Genomic DNA, 19,586 nt, shown 5'->3' with positions numbered 1-19,586 from the left:
GTGTTTCCAGGTTTACAGTGGATGTAAATTATGAAATATAGAACTGTGACATAGATAAGAGAGAAATGGGGTCAGAAAGATTTTTTTATGTGAACAAGATATAACAACAATCAATGTTTGAGTTGTTTACATAGGTCGATAATCAAGATCAGGTCCATCACATGAAGATCAACAGTGATAGGCTACATTGTCTTTATGGTGGCATTGTTACATTTTCACTTGAAGTGGTTGGATAAAATGCATATAAAATTCTATAAAGAATGACATGCATTTGACAGTAAATACTTAATTCAATCATGCAGGCATTATATAAAGTCTCATCAAGTGTTTGAATTTGATCCTTTATTTGGCCCYTTGAATATCTCCCATTTTCTGTATAGAAATGAGAAAATATATRTTCCACTTTTCTAGGACATCTCACTTGTTCTAGTGTTATTTTATGGGACTTCTCCATCCCTCCCTCCATAATTGTGTCAGTGTGCTAGAGGTGTCTACCAATGTAAAGATGTGGGTCACTGGACTAACACCACAGACATACTGTACCAGACCTGTTTAAGACAAGGGCCTGAAGGGGAATTCAATGTCAGACCGCAGAGAGAGAGGAGCCCACTACACCTTCCTATTCAGGAGACATTTTAGGAAGATGACTGGGACTTGTGCTTAGATTATATTTAGCCGTCTCCATTGGGGCAGTAGKTATTTTTTTCTGTTTAAACCTAATTAAAACATTTAATGACGATGCTTTATCTGTTCTTCAATTTGACATCCTATTAGGTTGCTCCCTTAAGGATTTCTCTGTGTTCTCAGAGTTTTACCAAATAGGTCACCGTCACACCAAGGTCTTGGAAAAAAGTTGGTGTTGTGTATCCAGGTGTAGTGCAATATAAATACTGTACAGTATGTGTTAACATAATATATAAAATATGCCATTTAGCAGATGCTTTTATCCTAAAGGACTTACAGTAGTGTATCATCCATACATTTTCATATGGGTGGCCTGGGCCCCAGCAGGAATCGAACCCATGACCGTGACGTTGCAAGCTCCATGAACCACACAGATTTCAGAGGAAAAACCATTTGAAATACCCAATGAATGATACTCTGTAAGACTGATACTTTTCTGTTTGGTAACAATAAACTGAAAGCCTCCTCTTGTATTGTACTGGCTCAAATGTGTGTATGTTCTCTGCTGTCATGACTGATGATCAGGTGTCTGAAGTGACTCAGGCTCTATATCTGGAACAGCTAACAACATCTAACCTAAAAAACCTGTGGAACTTAGCAACTCTTTTTTAACACTTCAAGTGGCTCCAAAGAAGAGGCTATGCTTAAACGTACATATTTCCTTTGATATTTCTCCTATTATATCATGACAGGAGACAACTCCATCGTGAGTTTATAGGGGCTTTCATTATTCAGCTGTTACTGTGGTTGGGTAAAACACATCAACAATTAGTGAAATCTAATGAGAAATGGATATACAGCAAGACTTTGTGAACAGTCAAAGGCATTGTGATTAGTCACACAACAGTCAATCAAATAATTGATGGCCTAAGCAATCAAACATAAAATTACACAGAATAAAACACTTGTTAAAAAYATATATATGTGAAAGGATTTTCAGGAAAATAGAGATCTTCTTATATAAATTTACTGACAAAGGTAAAAGGTCAAACATGCAGGTGGTTGATCCACATTTTAAAATAGTGTGCTGTTACAGGCAGTGCCTTGAGAGGCTTTGAGTTTCAGTACTGTTAATCTCAATGGGAAATAGAATTGTTATAAACCCTTTTTGGTAAATGGTGGTTTTCAGTGTATTAAAGCTCATCTATATTTAGCACCCCATTAAATGGGTATGCAAAGAGGTATACAGAGGAAGAAAGGGAGCCAAATAGGCCAAGTAAATAAAGAAAACATACAGTCGTGGCCAAAAGTTTTGAGAATGACACAAATATGAATTTTCACAAAGTCTGCTGCCTCAGTTTGTATGATGGCAATTTGCATATACTCCAGAATGTTATGAAGAGTGATCAGATGAATTGCAATTAATTGCAAAGTCCCTCTTGACAATGAACTGAATTCCAAAAAAACATTTCCACTGCATTTCTGCAGAAGGCTTCAGGGCGCCCAAGAAAGTCCAGCAAGCGCCAGGACCGTCTCCTAAAGTTGATTGAGCTGCGGGATGGGGGCACCACCAGTACAGAGCTTGCTCAGGAATGGCAACAGGCAGGTGTGAGTACATCTGCACGCACAGTGAGGCAAAGACTTTTGAAGGATGGCCTGGTGTCAAGAAGGGCAGCAAAGAAGCCACTTCTCTCCAGGAAACATCAGGGACAGACTGATATTCTGCAAAAGGTACAGGGATTGGACTGCTGAGGACTGGGGTAAAGTCATTTTCTCTGATGAATCCCCTTTCCGATTGTTTGGGGCATCCGGAAAAAAGCTTCTCCGGAGAAGACAAGGTGAGCGCTACCATCAGTCCTGTGTCATGCCAACAGTAAAGCATCCTGAGACCATTCATGTGTGGGGTTGCTTCTCAGCCAAGGGAGTGCTCACTCACAATTTTGCCTAAGAACACAGCCATGAATAAAGAATGGTACCAACACATCCTCCGAGAGCAACTTCTCCCAACCATCCAGGAACAGTTTGGTGACCAACAATGCCTTTTCCAGCATGATGGAGCACCTTGCCATACGGCAAATATGATAACTAAGTGGCTCAGGGAACAAAACATCGATATTTTGGGTCCATGGCCAGGAAACTCCCCAGACCTTAATCGAATTGAGAACTTGTGGTCAATCCTCAAGAGGCGGGTGGACAATCAAAACCCCACAAATTCTGACAAACTCCCAGCATTGATTATGCAAGAATGGGCTGTCATCAGTCAGGATGTGGCCCAGAAGTTAATTGACAGCATGCCAGGGCGGATTGCAGAGGTCTTGAAAAAGAAGGGTCAACACTGCAAATATTGACTCTTTGCATCAACGTCATGTAATTGTCAATAAAAGCCTTTGACACTTATGAAATGCTTGTAATTATACTTCAGTATTCCATAGTAACATCTGACAAAAATATCTAGACACTGAAGCAGTAAACTGTGGAAATTAATATTTGTGTCATTCTCAAAACCTTTGGCCACAACTGTACAGTGCATTCGCAAAGTATTCAGACCCCTTGACTTTTACCACATTTTCTTACATTACAGCATTATTCTAAAATTGATTTAATAATTTTTTTCTCAATCTACACACAATACTCCACAATGACAAAAGCGAAAACAGGTTTTTAGAAATGTTTGCAAATGTATATAAAAAAAACTATTCAGACCCTTTGCTATGAGACTCGAAATTGAGCTCAGGTGCATCCTGTTTCCATTGATAATTCTTGAGATGTTTCTACAACTTGATTGGAGTCCACCTGTTGTAAATTCAACTGATTGGACATGATTTGGAAAAGCACACACCTGTCTATATATGGTCCCATAGTTGACAGTGCATGTCAGAGCAACAACCAAGCCATGAGGTCAAAGGAATTGTCCGTAGAGCTCTGAGACAGGATTGTGTCGAGGCACCGATCTGGGGTAGTGCGGAAAAAAAAATATTCAGCATTGAAGATCCCCAAGAACACTGTGGCCTCCATCATTCTTAAATGGAAAAGTTTGGAACCACCAAGACTCTTCCTAGAGCTGGCTGCCCGGCCAAACTGAGCAATTGCGGGAAAAGTGCCTTGGTCAGGGAGGTGACCAAGAACCCGAACACTCCGACAGAGCTCCAGAGTTCCTCTGTGGAGATGGGAGAACCTTCCAGAAGGACAACCATCTCTGCAGCACTCCACCAATTAGGCCTTTATGGTAGACTGGAGCGAAGGTTCACCTTTRAACAGGACAACAACCCTAAGRACACAGCCAAGACAATGCAAGAGTGGCGTCGGGACAAGTCTCTGAATGTCCATGAGTGGCCCAGCCAGAGCCCGAACCCGATCGAACATCTCTGGAGAGACCTGAAAACAGCTGTACAGCGARGCTCCCCATCCAACCTGACAACGCTTGAGAATCTGCAGAAAATAATGGGAGAAACTCCCCAAATACAGGTGTGCAAAGCTTGTAGCGTCAATCCCAAGAAGACTTGAGGCTGTAATCGCTGTCAAAGGTGCTTCAACAAAGTACTGAGTAATGGGTCTGAATATTTATGTAAATGTGATATTTCAGTTTTTATGTTTGCTAAATTTTCTAAACCTGTTTTTGCTTTGTCTATATGGGGTATCGTGTGTAGATTAAGAGGGAAGAAAACAATMAAATACATTTTAGAATAAGGCCATAACGTAACAAAATGTGGAAAAAGTCAAGGAGTCTGAATACTTTCCAAATGCACTGTACAGTAGCTTTTTCACAACCAAGTATACATGTGGTACAAAGTATATATCAAATGTTTCCATTAATTTGCAGGCAGTATTGAGGCAAAGTAGAACAGGCACATCTCATTCACTACAACCCTGAGCTGTAGCCAGAGCCTGGCTCAGGTCAATGTTGGCCAAGGTAGGTGACAGGTCAGTGGGGATGGTAGGGGAGAGAAGGATGTCACAGTCAAAGTTCTGGAAGTAGTCCATAGACAGGCCCCGCATTGCTTTGACTGGACGATCAGGATGGTTCTTCAGTTCAATAATTAATTCAACAGGTCTGTAGTAGCTGAGAGTCGAAGGAAGTGCCATGGAAAAACATCTGCCTTTTGAAGCGCTCCAGGCTATGCAGGCGATGGGCTGGGTTCTTGCATAGGAGCTGGAGTCACAAACAGGATGGAGAAAGAAAGATAAGCATTGAGAATTTGTTGTGATGGTATTTTGTTGATATTCTGAGACAATCCTACTACAGATGACTTCTGACCTCTGTGAGCAGAAGAACTAGTGCAGGCCTGAAGGTCTRGGGTATGGAGTATGGGCAGTCTCTGACCTTTCTCAGCATGTTGCAGTGGTCTGGCTCTGGAGGCACAGGGAACTATGGAGATGGCAGAATTAGCACCAACAACATCTCTAGACTAGCATTTAGATTTGCATGACAGGACAGCTTAAAAGAAGAAGAAAAACAACCTTTCTAACAACTATTACATCATCACATTCATTTAATTAAGATGTGCGGTCACCACCACAGTTCCTTTCCAGTCACCATTGAGAACAACAGAATGCCGAGAGACCACCAATCAGCAGCATGGCTGTAGGGACCCCCACTCAGGACTTCAGGAGCTGTTTAGACAGAGGACCATCCCAGTGAGATTATAATAGGTGCTTCATGTGTAGTGACCATTAACTTTGCCTGATCCCAAGAATCTCACCCATGTATTGGATTGTCCCACAAATTGTAAATGCTCTTGTGCCCTGCTCAAGACGGCGAGAAAGTCCAAAGTCAGCTAAACGCAGATGGCCTGCATCAAACAGATACAGCAGTATTTTACATACAGTACTATACAAATCCAATTCCGGTTATTCGACCTGACTAATATGAAGCTTAAACTACTTTCACCATAAAAATAATATCTTCGAGAATATTCCCAACAACAACAACACTGAAGTTTCCACTGTATTATAAGGCCCTCTAGTGTTGTCTTATATTTTTTTGCAGTAGAAAGTAAACTAAACCATACGTCAAATGTATGCATGTGTAAAGAACGTCACGATGCTTGTTTAGCGAGTACGACTTCCTCCTGATTCGGCCAATACCTGGTGCGAACTCAGGATCTCTGCCTCACAAAATACACGCGTCTTAGCCGATCGCGCCACCTCAAAAGCTAGCTAATGAGATGACGCAAGCAGGACACTTAAGGCTGAGGAGTACGTTTCACACATCCCCATGTGCTACACATGCATGACTGTACTGTAAACTGCTTTGGATAAAAGTGTCTACTAAATGGTATATATATGAATATATTTATTAAGCCAGCATTACCTTGGTCAGACAGAAGGACATTCTCCATCTAAAAAAATCTATAATAATCAGATGATTATAAACTTTCCAGTGAAGTTATAAATATGAGTCATTTAGTTGCAAGAATACGTAAGTTATGTACAAAGAATAATGTTCATGATCAAAACAAACGTTGATACCTTCACATCCCTATGCGTGATCCCAAAGTCGTGAAGGAAACCTACCGATCAGACACACCCATTATAATAAGTAAAGGTGAAACTTAAACAAGGATCTCATACACATTTTTGGAGAACTATATTGTGTATATACACTTGAGGGACACTCACCCAAAGCACAGTCTAGCTCTGCAGCGAACACCCGAGCCTCATCATCCCCAAACTGGCCCTTCAGTATCCAGTAGGTGTACAGGTCTCCAGTACTGCAGTACTCACACACTGTGGGAAGACAGACACAGTCACACACAATGATRCATCTTAGTACATAACAAGGCTATGTACAGTACACTGATCCAGGGCTGGGAGTAGATGACCCCTGCTGAAACACAAGCACTTGAAAAGGAAGGAGCAGGGGAGGAGAGAAGCAATAGGAGAAAACAATTAATTTGTCGGAAGTCACAGAGTTGCACGTTTTTTAAGGCTGGGGGAAGCGTAGGAAGGGAAAGGGCTGATGTTGGGGAAGGAGCTAAGTGTCAGTGAGAGACACAAATGAACTCAAACATGCCTTTATCCACTAATAAGGGTGTTATTAAAAAATCTAAAGGAAGGGAAATTAGGTTCAGAGACCACAGGACTGTATGATACACACTGAAATCTCAGTAGATGGCAGTATAATTCTTCAGARGAGTCATGGGGCTCAGACTGAGGAGACAACAGTAAATAGCAGAAAGGCCAGATTATGCCATAGTTGACACTCCTGCTAGGGAGAGCGAGACAACCCATTGGGCACACACTGGTTGAATCAACGTTGAACTGACGTCTGTGCCTAGTGGGAAGCTCCTATGTGAGACACAGGGAGTGTAAAGAGAGGAGCGGATAAATAGGGATCTAGCTATATCACATTAGTCACTCACTAATGAAGAGGTGGCGCTGGGTCTGCCAGCAGTCCTGCAGATTGTGGAGGAATGGGTGGCTGAGCTGCCGCTGAAACGCAACACAAACAGCAACAGTGTGTATGTCAGCAAAGACACAAAGTATAACGAAATGTGATTTAGGAGGGATCTGAATGTAACCAGGTATCTTCAACGATGGCAAATGTTTTTATTTTATTTTTGTTTAGCAAAAGCTCCATGGGACCATGTTTGTTGTTGCATAGAAGCTCATAGGGATAATTGTCATTGTTAGAGCTCAGTGAGTCATTGTTTCCAGCATGTTATCCCTAAACTAAGTTAGGAGCTAAGCTAGGATAGCAGCTTTACAGTTCATCCTGCAGTGTGACTGACCTGAATGATGACATCCTCCTTTGACTGTTCCAGGACCCCATGCTTCAGTATCTCAGACTTGGGTAAAACCTGTAGAGCAACACAATACAATAAAATGAAATGCAGGGTAGGAATAGAATACACTAGATGTGTGTAGATGTCACATGAAATACAGTGCTGGTTAAATGTGATGTGGCAGGAGGCTGAGGAGATTCACCTTAACTGCATAAGTCTTCTCCTTCGACCTGTCCTTTACTTTCAAGATAGGACTAACGGAGCCTTTGGCTATGAAGCCCAGGATCTAAATGTCATGGAGAGAGTGAGATTCAAATGTTGCAATATTATTAAACATTGGTAATATTCAAGGTAGGTTTCACACCAGATAGACCATCATGTCATTTATTTCCCCCCCATATAGAATAACTTAGTCAGCGTCCAGTCAAGAAGTAATAAGTTACTGATTTATCGTTTTTTTGACTATCAATGAATGATTTCATTACATCTGCTGAAGAGGCAACCTTTTCATCAAAGATTGAAATCATGTGTGGTCCAGGTGTTCAATCCAAATGAAGTTAAGGAGGACTACCTGAAAATCATCTTGCCCAGGAAATGTACGGTGTGGGAACTCAGGCACAAAGACAGAGATGAAGCCAGGGAGAGTCAACTCCATGCCAGGCTTCTGAGGGCTGTGTCCTGGGGGGAGGAGGTCCTCAGAGATTGGGGCTCCGCTGCCGAGCACCATGCCCTGTGTGGCCAGAACAGGTGGGCCAAGGTGGCGAAGTCCATCAGTAAAGGATATTCCAATATTGGAGAGAAGGCCATGCCAGCCTTGGTTGTGTCGTCTCTCCTGGCTTGGCACCCGTTTCTACATTGAGGACAGCGGCTTTCTAATTAGTGATGGTTCTAAATTACAAGTTGTGCTGTGAGTAGCAAGTAACTATAGCTAAATGTCAAACATCTGTTGATGTTACTTACTGGCATATGCCACACTAGAATCATGCAGGACTAAATCAGCATTGGATAMAGATTTCACATGAACATTTGCCAACATAAACAAACGATTGTTGAAGATATTTATTAGAAATCTCTTAAAGATCAGCCCCTTTTTTACCTAAAATGACATACCCAAATCTAACTGCCTGTAGCTCAGGACCTGAAGCAAGGATATGCATGTTCTTGATACCATTTGAAAGGAAACACTTTGAAGTTTGTGGAAATGTGAAATTAATGTAGGAGTATAACACATTAGATCGGGTAAAAGATAATACAATGAAAAAAACATGTTTTTTTGTACCATCATATTTGAAATGCAAGAGAAAGGACATAGTCTTATTCCAGTCCAGGCGCCACTAGATGGCAGCAGCGTATGTGAAAAGTTTTAGACTGATCCAATGAACCATTGCATATCAGTTCAAAATGTATCAAGACTGCCCAAATGTGCCTAATTGGTTTATTAATACATTTTCAAGTTCATAATTGTGCACTCTCAAACAATTGCATGGTATTCTTTCAATGTAATAGCTACTGTAAATTGAACAGTGCAGCTAGATTAACAAGAATTTAAGCTTTCTGCCCATATCAGATATGTCTATGTCCTGGGAAATGTTCATGTTACTTACAACCTCATGCCACATTAGCTTAACCGTCCCGTGGGGGGGGGACACACACACACACAGATCCTGTATTTCTCATTAATTCTATTTTCATGTAGATTATCTCAGAGTCCAGTCTGTTTTAATTACTTTTAGTCCATTCTACTCCAGGCACAAGAGAATTTCCCAGCAGCCACAGTGAGCCACTCCCCCGTCCCTTTTAATATAACTCCAAGGACCCTTAAACGCTTTGCATTAAAAACAGTTCAGTGCACTCATATCATATTGGCCAGATCCACGTGCCCCTGAAATGTCATTGTAAAATATTTACTTAAACATTGTATTTAAAAACATAGTTCAGTTTACATATACATTTCATTAACCTGTTTACTATTCCAATGCATATTCATAAAACACTGTTCAAAGTAAGGTGCTCATCACCGGTTTATATTCGCTGAACTCACGTGTTTCTAAACGCCAATTTTGTCGCGAGCTAGCGGCTAGCCTACTATATAAAGATACAAATGCATCACGTATGTGGAACAGACAGTAGATTTGTAGGCTAAAGCAGTCTAAATAAACATGTGTTCAAACCTGATAACTTGATAGGTGTAGACTACGTCTGAATATCTCTTACCTTTGGTTTACTTGAGTTGCTGCCCATCACATTGTTTGGTAAACCTCGATCAACCCCACATCATTATTTCCCCAATTGATTAGTTTAAACACTGTCTTACAATGCCTTGTAAAACATCAAGCGCACATTCCTGACCCGCCATGACTGAACAGCGCGCAGGGTGGGTCTGATCATCTCGAGACGAATGATAACCTCACATTCGATGGTGTTCTACAGAAGGCGAAATTCTGCTCCAGTTAACCCTGTCAGATGAACGATCAAATCAGCCACTCACACTCCACTGGAATAACGGCTAAAATCAAAACTCCACATTTCTGTTAACCAATCATACATCTATTTATAATTACGAAATAAATGATAAATTGACGGTGTAGTGACCTTCTGAGAACATACATGATACAGTCAGCTTTAAGAGACATTAGAACTATTTTATTGACAAATTTAGTTACATATATGGTGCTCATTTCATTGAGCTATAATCAATTTTTCTTGAAATATTTTGACAGAATTATTTGACATCTTGCACTTTAAGGAAGCTGTAACTGAATAACAAACTCAGTAGGTGTAGGTACAGTTGTGATTGAAAAGAAATAACCATGGTTACAAAAATATCTGAAAATACTTTGCTTAAAAAGTGCTGTAGTGTTAAAATTTCAAAACATTATCAAGACAAGCTGCAACAAAATCTATCAAAGCTGACAGAATAACTGCCATAAAATAGAAAACAAGAACATATTTTTGCTGCTCGGTTGTGATATATCACACAGATGTTTAGGAACTGCAGTATAAAACTTAAGTCTGCTGTGGCATATGTTGTTGGAGAAGTCTCATGCAGGGTACCAAATTATATATTTGTGTTCTTTTACAGGGATGCACTTCCCAGTCAGTGTTACAGTATCATACAGACTTGAGTAAAATCCCAACGCTATAATAAAAGCACAAGGCTAGAATATATCATTACAGTACTAGTGAATATATCAATATATCAACATATAATTACAGTACTAGTGAATATATCAATATATCAATACAGTACTAGTGAATATATCAATATATCATTACAGTACTAGTGAATCAGGCATTTCTAACTGTTGCAACAGACAGCATTTCTATGGTTGTCAAGGTGCTTCATTTGAGATTAAAATGTTTTACAATGTACCAGATTTACATTTGCTTGAGGATACAGTATTCCTGAACCAGCAGGAAACGATGCTCTTAACAAATCACATTAGCTGCATCTTAAATGGCATCCTATCCAATATATAGTGCACTACTTCGGCATCCTATCCTCTAAAGTAGTGAACTATATAGGGAAGAGGGTGCCATTTGAGACAGTCAGTCAACATATAAACTATGAAATGTCCTAATTGATTTACAGGGGAAATGAGCAGACAGTGAAACTAAAAAAATACCCATCACCCCAGTCATGCTATTAATGCAACAAGTATAGGCTGCTCATTCTGAAAGTTCAGGACAATGCGTGATGCATTGAATGAAAATGAAATGTTTACTGTATGGCACAAAAAACTAAAACAAGAAAACAAAGATACATTTGGTCAATAAGACCCTGGTATGTTTTTAGCAGAGAAGTGGGTCCCGTATCCATAACACCTCTTAGAAAAAGAGTGCTGATCTAGGATCAGTTGTGATTTTTAGATCATAACAAATACAGTTATATGGACAGGAGGGGATATGATCCTASATCAGCACCCCTACTCAGACACATTGAATACGGGCCCTGGTCATACATGAAAATACATGCTTCATTGGACAGCAGTTGAGAGAATTCTTAGATACGTTCTATATAGTTTTATACGTTCAAATATGGCCTGGAGTAGTTTAACCAAAAATAAGAAATTTCAGCCATCGTGGGCCATATTTAATTGGCTGGCGTGCCGGACTTGGCTCGCAGGCCGTAGTTTGTCCCCCTCCAGGTAAGAAAGAACAGGGTGTGTTTTATTATCAGTCTCTGTTCCCCATAATGACCTGCTACCTCCATCTTCACACCAGAGCATACAGTATTTGACCAGGTCAAGTGTCATCAGATAATACGCTAGTAAAGACATTGACCTCTCCATGATTCCCTGGGCTGGGTGTGTGCTACTGTAGCTGCCATAGACTGCATCCCAAATGGCACCCTATTCTCTATACAGTACACTACTTCTGACCAGGAACCATAGGGCCCTGTTCGAAAGTAGTTCACTATGTGGGGTATAGGGTGCCATTTGGGACACTTCCATAGACTAGAGCGCAGTGGTCCAGTACAGTACTGTTTCAGTGTGAGTTTATGTAGGCCTATMGGTCACTTGCGTCGGCTGAAGATGCTCTTCTTGCTGGAGCTCTTGTCTGAGCTGCTGAGACCGATGAGGAGTCGGGCCTTCTCATCCTCCTCCTGCTGCTGTTGCATGCTACTGTCTGACTTCCCCTCAAACGCCTTGCTCCGAGAGTCAGAGCCCGACGCCGGCTTCAGACGCAGCTTCTCCTTTATCATCTACACAGAGGGAGAGGAGGACACATGTCATAGGTCACTTCAGAAAATATGAAATAACATATGGTTCAAGAACTCCTTTATCATCTATGGATGTGAAAAGGAAAAAGTGAGAAATATATAGGACATATGACTGAAGTAACCTATACATAGTTCTATATTGTGACAGCTTTAGGCAGGGATTTTTATTTAACCAGGTAAGCTAGTTGAGAACAAGTTCTCATTTACAACTGCGACCTGGCCAAGATAAAGCAAAGCAGTGTGACAGAAACAACAACACAGAGTTACATGGAATAAACAAGCGTACAGTCAATAACACAATAGAAAAAAAAGAAAGCCTATATACAGCGTGTGCAAATGGCATGAGGTATGGCAATAAATAGGCCATAGTAGCAAATTAATTACAATTTAGCAGAGTAACACTGGAGTGATAGATGAGCAGATGATGATGAGCAGATGGTGGTGTGTAAGTAGTGATACTGGTGTGCAAAAGAGCAGCAAAGTAATAAAAACATATGGGGATGAGGTAGGTAGGTAGATTGGGTGGCTATTTACAGATGGACTATGTACAGCTGCAGCGATCGGTTAGCTGCTCAGATAGCTGATGGTTAAAGTTAGTGAGGGAAATGTAAGACTACAGCTCAGCAATTTTTGCAATTCGTTCCAGTCACTGGCAGCAGAGAACTGGAAGGAAAGGCGCCAAAGGAAGTGTTGGCTTTGGGGATGACCAGTGAGATATACAGTGGGGAGAACAAGTATTTGATACACTGCCGATTTTGCAGGTTTCCTACTTACAAAGCATGTAGAGGTCTGTAATTTTTATCATAGGTACACTTCAACTGTGAGAGACGGAATCTAAAACAAAAATCTAGAAAATCACATTGTATGATTTTTTAAGTAATTAATTGCATTTTATTGCATGACATAAGTATTGATCACCTACCAACCAGTAAGAATTCCGGCTCTCACAGACCTGTAGTTTTTCTTTAAGAAGCCTCCTGTTCTCCACTCATTACCTGTATAACTGCACCTGGTTGAACTCGTTACCTGTATAAAAGCACCTGTCCACACACTCAATCAAACAGATTCCAACCTCTCCACAATGGCCAAGACCAGAGAGCTGTGTAAGACATCAGGATATAAAATTGTAGACCTGCACAAGGCTGGGATGGGCTACAGGACAATAGGCAAGCAGCTTGGTGAGAAGGAAACAACTGTTGGCGCAATTATTAGAAAATGGAAGAAGTTCAAGATGACGGTCAATCACCCTCGGTCTGGGGCTCCATGCAAGATTTCACCTCGTGGGGCATCAATGATCATGAGGAAGGTGAGGGATCAGCCCAGAACTACACGGCAGGACCTGGTCAATGACCTGAAGAGAGCTGGGACCACAGTCTCAAAGAAAACCATTAGTAACACACTACGCCGTCATGGATTAAAATCCTGCAGCGCACGCAAGGTCCCCCTGCTTAAGCCAGTGCATGTCCAGGCCTGTCTGAAGTTTGCCAATGACCATCTGGATGATCCAGAGGAGGAATGGGAGAAGGTCATGTGGTCTGATGAGACAAAAATAGAGCTTTTTGGTCTAACTCCACTTGCCGTGTTTGGAGGAGTACAACCCCAAGAACACATTTACATTTACATTTAAGTCATTAGCAGACGCTCTATCCAGAGCGACTTACAAATTGGTGCATTCACCTTATGATATCAGTGGAACAACCACTTTACAATAGTGCATCTAACTCTTTTAAGGGGGGGGGGGGTTAGAAGGATTACTATCCTATCCTAGGTATTCCTTAAAGAGGTGGGGTTTCAGGTGTCTCCGGAAGGTGGTGATTGACTCCGCTGACCTGGCGCGTCGTGAGGGAGTTTGTTCCACCATTGGGGTGCCAGAGCAGCGAACAGTTTTGACTGGCGCTGAGCGCGGAACTGTACTTCCTCAGAGGTAGGGAGGCGAGCAGGCCAGAGTGATGAACGCAGTGCCCTTGTTTGGGTGTAGGGCCTGATCAGAGCCTGAAGGTACGGAGGTGCCGTTCCCCTCACAGCTCCGTAGGCAAGCACCATGGTCTTGTAACGATGCGAGCTTCAACTGGAAGCCAGTGGAGAGAGCGGAGGAGCGGGGTGACGTGAGAGAACTTGGGAAAGTTGAACACCAGACGGGCTGCGGCGTTCTGGATGAGTTGTAGGGGTTTAATGGCACAGGCAGGGAGCCCAGCCAACAGCGAGTTGCAGTAATCCAGACGGGAGATGACAAGTGCCTGGATTAGGACCTGCGCCGCTTCCTGCGTGAGGCAGGGTCGTACTCTGCGAATGTTGTAGAGCATGAACCTACAGGAACGGGTCACCGCCTTGATGTTAGTTGAGAACGACAGGGTGTTGTCCAGGATCACGCCAAGGTTCTTAGCACTCTGGGAGGAGGACACAATGGAGTTGTCAACCGTGATGGCGAGATCATGGAACGGGCAGTCCTTCCCCGGAGGAAGAGCAGCTCCGTCTTGCCGAGGTTCAGCTTGAGGTGGTGATCCGTCATCCACACTGATATGTCTGCCAGACATGCAGAGATGCGATTCACCACCTGGTTATCAGAGGGGGAAAGGAGAAGATTAATTGTGTGTCGTCTGCATAGCAATGATAGGAGAGACCATGTGAGGATATGACAGAGCCAAGTGACTTGGTGTATAGTGAGAATAGGAGAGGGCTAGAACAGAGCCCTGGGGGACACCAGTGGTGAGAGCACGTGGTGCGGAGACAGATTCTCGCCACGCCACCTGGTAGGAGCGACCTGTCAGGTAGGACGCAATCCAAGCGTGGGCGCCGCCGGAGATGCCCAGCTCGGAGAGGGTGGAGAGAGAGGATCTGATGGTCACAGTATCAAAGGCAGCCGATAGGTCTAGAAGGATGAGAGCAGAGGAGAGAGAGTTAGCTTTAGCAGTGCGGAGCGCCTCCGTGACACAGAGAAGAGCAGTCTCAGTTGAATGACTAGTCTTGAAACCTGACTGATTTGGATCAAGAAGGTAATTCTGAGAGAGATAGCAGGAGAGCTGGCCAAGGACGGCACGTTCAAGAGTTTTGGAGAGAAAAGAAAGAAGGGATACTGGTCTGTAGTTGTTGACATCGGGAGGGATCGAGTGTAGGTTTTTTTCAGAAGGGTGGCAACTCTCGCTCTCTTGAAGACGGAAGGGACGTAGCCAGCGGTCAAGGATGAGTTGATGAGCGAGTGAGGTAAGGGAGAAGGTCTCCGGAAATGGTCTGGAGAAGAGAGGAGGGGATAGGGTCAAGCGGGCAGGGGTTGGGCGCCGCCGTCACAAGACGCGAGATTTCATCTGGAGAGAGAGGGAGAAAGAGGTCAAAGCACAGGGTAGGGCAGTGTGAGCAGAACCAGCGGTGTCGTTTGACTTAGCAAACGAGGATCGGATGTCGTCGACCTTCTTTTCAAAATGGTTGACGAAGTCATCAGCAGAGAGGGAGGAGGGGGAGGAGGGGGAGGAGGATTCAGGAGGAGGAGAGGTGGCAAAGAGCTTCCTAGGTTAGAGGCAGATGCTTGGAATTTAGAGTGGTAGAAATTGGCTTTAGCAACAGAGACGACAGAAGAGGAGAATGTAGAGAGGAGGGAGTGAAAGGATGCCAGGTCCGCAGGTCATACAAGAAACAACACTTCTATTGCCTCTCCCTCTACGATACGCACTCCCGGTTTGTTTGGAGCGAGTAGTTGCATTCCGCTTTGCTCCACAGGTAGTATTACATAGTATAACACCATCCCAACGTGAAGCATGGAGGTGGAAACATCATTCTTTGGGATGCTTTTCTGCAAAGGGACAGGACGACTGCACCGTATTGAGGGAGGATGGATGGGGCCATGTATCGCGAGATCTTGGCCAACAACCTCCTTCCCTCAGTAAGAGCATTGAAGATGGGTCGTGGCTGGGTCTTCCAGCATGACAACGACACGAAGCACACAGCCATGGCAACTAAGGAGTGGCTCCGTAAGAAGCATCTCAAGGTCCTGGAGTGGCCTAGCCAGTCTCCAGACCTGAACCCAATAGAAAATCTGGAGGGAGCTGAAAGTCCGTATTGCCCAGCGACAGCCCCGAAACCTGAAGGATCTGGAGAAGATCTGTAGGGAGGAGTGGGCCAAAATCCCTGCTGCAGTGTGTGCAAACCTAGTCAAGAACTACAGGAAACATATGATCTCTTGAATTGCAAACAAAGGTTTTCGTACCAAATATTAAGTTCTGCTTTTCTGATGTATCAAATACTTATGTCATGCAATAAAATGCCAAATTAATTACTTAAAAATCATACAATGTGATTTTCTGGATTTTTGTTTTAGATTCCGTCTCTCATAGTTGAAGTTACCTATGAATAAAATTACAGACCTCTACATGCTTTGTAAGTAGGAAAACCTGCAAAATCGTCAGTGTATCAAATACTTGTTCTCCCCACTGTATCAGCTGGAGCGCGTGCTACGGAGTGGGTCGTTATCGTGACCAGTGAGCTGAGATAAGGCGGAGTTTTACCTAGCATAGACTTGTAGATGACCTGGAGCCAGTGGTTCTGGCGACGAATATGTAGCGAGGGCCAGCCGACTAGAGCATACAGGTCGCAGTGGTGGGTGGTATAAGGCGCTTTGGTAACAAAACGGATGGCACTGTGATAGACTGCATCCAATTTGCTGAGTAGAGTATTGGAAGCTATTTTGTAGATGAAGTCGAGGATCGGTAYGATAGTCAGTTTTACTAGGGTAAGTTTGGCGGCGTGAGTGAAGGAGGCTTTGTTGCGAAATAGAAAGCCGATTCTAGATTTGATTGGAGATGTTAAATATGAGTCTGGAAGGAGAGTTTACAGTCTAGCCAGACACCTAGGTATTTGTAGTTGTCCAAGTATTCTAGGTCAGAACCGTCCAGAGTAGTGATGCTAGTTGGGCAGGCGGGTGCGGGCAGCGAACGGTTGAAAAGCATGCATTTGGTTTTGCTAGCGTTTAAGAGCAGTTGGAGGCCATGGAAGGAGTGTTGTATGGCATTGAAGCTCGTTTGGAGGTTAGTTAACACAGTGTCCAAAGAAGGGCCAGATGTATACAGAATGGTGTCATCTGCATAGAGGTGGATCAGGGAATCACCCGCAGCAAGAGCGACATCGTTGATTTATAGAGAGAAAAGAGTCAGCCCGAAAATTGAACCCTGTGGTACCCCCATAGAGACTGCCAGAGGTCCGGACAACAGGCCCTCCGATTTGACACACTGAACACTGTCTATGGAAGTAGTTGGTGAACCAGGCGAGGCAGTCATTTGAGAAACCAAGGCTATTGAGTCTTCCAATAAGAATACAGTGATTGACAGAGTCGAAAGCCTTGGCCAGGTCGATGAAGATGGCTGCACAGTACTGTCTTTTATCGATGGCGGTTATGATATCGTTTAGTACCTTGAGCGTGGCTGAGGTGCACCCATGACCAGCTCGGAACCCGGATTGCACAGCGGAGATAGTACGGTGGGATTAGAAATGGTCAGTGATCGGTTTATTAACTTGGCTTTCAAAGACTTTAGAAAGGCAGGGCAGGATGGATATAGGTCTGTAACAGTTTGGGTCTAGAGTGTCACCTCCTTGGAAGAAGGGGTTGACCCAGCTTCAAATCTGTAGGGATCTCGGACGAAATGAAAGAGGTTGAACAGACTGGTAATAGGGGTTGCAACAATGGCTGCGGATAATTTTAGAAAGAGGGTCCAGATTGTCTAGCCCAGCTGATTTGTACGGGTCCAGGTTTTGCAGCTCTTTCAGAACATCTGCGATCTGGATTTGGGTGAAGGAGAAGCTGGGGAGGCTCGGCAAGTAGCTGCGAGGGGTGTGGAGCTYTTGGCCGGGGTTGGGGTAGCCAGGAGGAAAGCATGGCCAGCCGTAGAGAAATGCTTATTGAAATGTTCAATTATCATGGATTTATCGGTGGTGACCGTGTCGCCTAGCCTCAGTGCAGTGGGCAGCTGGGAGGAGGTGCTCTTGTTCTCCATGGACTTTAGTGTCCCAAAACTTTTTGGAGTTAGAGCTACAGGATGAAAATTTCTGTTTGAAAAAGCTAGCCTTTGCTTTCCTGACTGACTGTCTGTATTGGTTCCTGACTTCCCTGAACAGTTGCATATCGCGGGGACTATTCGATGCCATTGCAGTCCGCCACAGGATGTTTTTGTGCTGGTCAAGGTCAGCAGTGAACCAAGGGCTATATATGTTCTTAGTCTTACATTTTTTGAAAGGGGCATGCTTATTAAGATGGTGAGGAAATCACTTTTAAAGAACGACCAGGCATCCTCGACTGACGGGATGAGGTCAATATCCTTCCAGGATATCTGGGCCAGGTCGATTAGAAAGGAGCGTGTGACAGTGATGAGGGGTGGTCGTTTGACCGTGGACCCATAGCGGATGCAGACAATGAGGCAGTGATCGCTGAGATCCTGATTGAAAACAGCAGAGATGTATTTGGAGGGCAAGTTGGTTAGGATAATATCTATGAGGGTGCCCATGTTAAACGGATTTAGGGTTGTACCTGGTGGTTTCCTTGATAATTTGTGTGAGATTGAGGGCATCTAGCTTAGATTGTAGGACTGCTGGGGTGTTAACTTTGGGGTAGGGGGCAGTATTTTCACATCCGGATGAAAAGCGTGCCCAGAGTAAACTGCCTGCTACTCAGGCTCAGAAGCTAAGATATGCATATTGTTAGTATATTTGGATAGAAAACACTCTGAAGTTTCTAAAACTGTTTGAATTATGTCTGTGAGTATAACAGAACTCATATGGCAGGCAGAAACCTGAGAAAAAAAATCCAACGAGGACGTGGGAAATCTGAGGTTTGTAGTTTTTCAACTCTTTGCTTATCCAAGATACAGTGGAAATGGGGTCATATTGCACTTCCTAAGGCTTCCACTAGATGTCAACAGTCGTTAGAACCTTGTTTTAGGCTTCTACTGTGAGGTGGGGGCGAATGAGAGGGGAATGAGTCAGAGGTCTGCCAGAGAGCCACGAGCTGACCAGGCGCGTTCACGTGAGAGAGTTAGCTTGCGTTCCATTGCATTTCTGAAGACAAAGGAATTCTCCGGTTGGAACATTATTGAAGATTTATGTTAAAAACATCCTAAAGATTGATTCTATACATCGTTTGACATGTTTCTACGGACTGTAACGGAACTTTCTGACTTTGTCTGCACCTAGTGATCGCACGTCATGAATTTTGATTACTGGGCTAAACACGCTAACAAAAAGGAGTTTTGGACATAAATTATGGACTTCATCGAACAAAACAAACATTTTTATTGTGGAACTGGGATTCCTGGGAGTGCATTCTGATGAAGATCATCAAAGGTAAGTGAATATTTATAATGCTATTCTGTTGACTCCAACATGGCGGATATATGTTTGGCTTGATTTGTCGTCTGAGCGCCGTACTCAGATTATTGCATGGTGTGCTTTTTCCGTAAAGTTTTTTTGAAATCTGACACAGTGGTTGCATTAAGGAGAAGTGGATCTAAAATTCCATGCATAACAGTTGTATCTTT

General features: G+C 43.2%; 2 protein-coding genes across 2 annotated transcripts in view; both read right to left on the bottom strand.

The window, feature by feature from the left end:
* Window positions 1–1,391: 1,391 nt before the first annotated feature.
* Window positions 1,392–8,076, bottom strand: LOC111956726 (ribosomal protein S6 kinase-related protein-like). The gene is made up of 10 exons (XM_070436716.1): window positions 7,921–8,076; window positions 7,552–7,635; window positions 7,356–7,424; window positions 6,987–7,056; window positions 6,244–6,351; window positions 6,094–6,134; window positions 5,936–5,973; window positions 5,325–5,414; window positions 4,880–5,235; window positions 1,392–4,774 (listed from the first exon to the last, which is right to left on the bottom strand). The coding sequence occupies exons 1-7, from the start codon at window positions 8,074–8,076 to the stop codon at window positions 5,941–5,943; spliced, it is 561 nt and encodes a 186-aa protein (XP_070292817.1). The 3' UTR covers window positions 1,392–4,774; window positions 4,880–5,235; window positions 5,325–5,414; window positions 5,936–5,940.
* A 1,894-nt stretch (window positions 8,077–9,970) lies between these two features.
* LOC111956721 (bridge-like lipid transfer protein family member 2) overlaps window positions 9,971–19,586 on the bottom strand; it is a 38,174-nt gene continuing 28,558 nt past the window's right edge. Inside the window, exon 37 of the mRNA XM_070436715.1 lies at window positions 9,971–12,054. Coding sequence (XP_070292816.1) covers window positions 11,866–12,054 — 189 coding nt within the window. The 3' untranslated portion in view covers window positions 9,971–11,865. The remainder of the gene's footprint in view (window positions 12,055–19,586) is intronic.

Source organism: Salvelinus sp. IW2-2015, linkage group LG4p, assembly GCF_002910315.2.
Source record: "Salvelinus sp. IW2-2015 linkage group LG4p, ASM291031v2, whole genome shotgun sequence".
NCBI lineage: Eukaryota > Metazoa > Chordata > Actinopteri > Salmoniformes > Salmonidae > Salvelinus > Salvelinus sp. IW2-2015.
Note: the sequence above shows the minus strand (reverse complement) of the source record. Positions and strands in the feature narration are given on the sequence as shown.

Excerpts from the sequence above, each read along its gene's own strand:
- LOC111956726 (XM_070436716.1), bottom strand. The coding sequence starts at position 8,076 with ATGGTGCTCGGCAGCGGAGCCCCAATCTCTGAGGACCTCCTCCCCCCA. Across the intron at positions 7,057-7,355 it reads AGGAGGATGTCATCATTCAG|CGGCAGCTCAGCCACCCATT; the intron begins GTCAGTCACACT and ends GTTGCGTTTCAG. Across the intron at positions 6,135-6,243 it reads AGAGCTAGACTGTGCTTTGG|GTTTCCTTCACGACTTTGGG; the intron begins GTGAGTGTCCCT and ends TCTGATCGGTAG.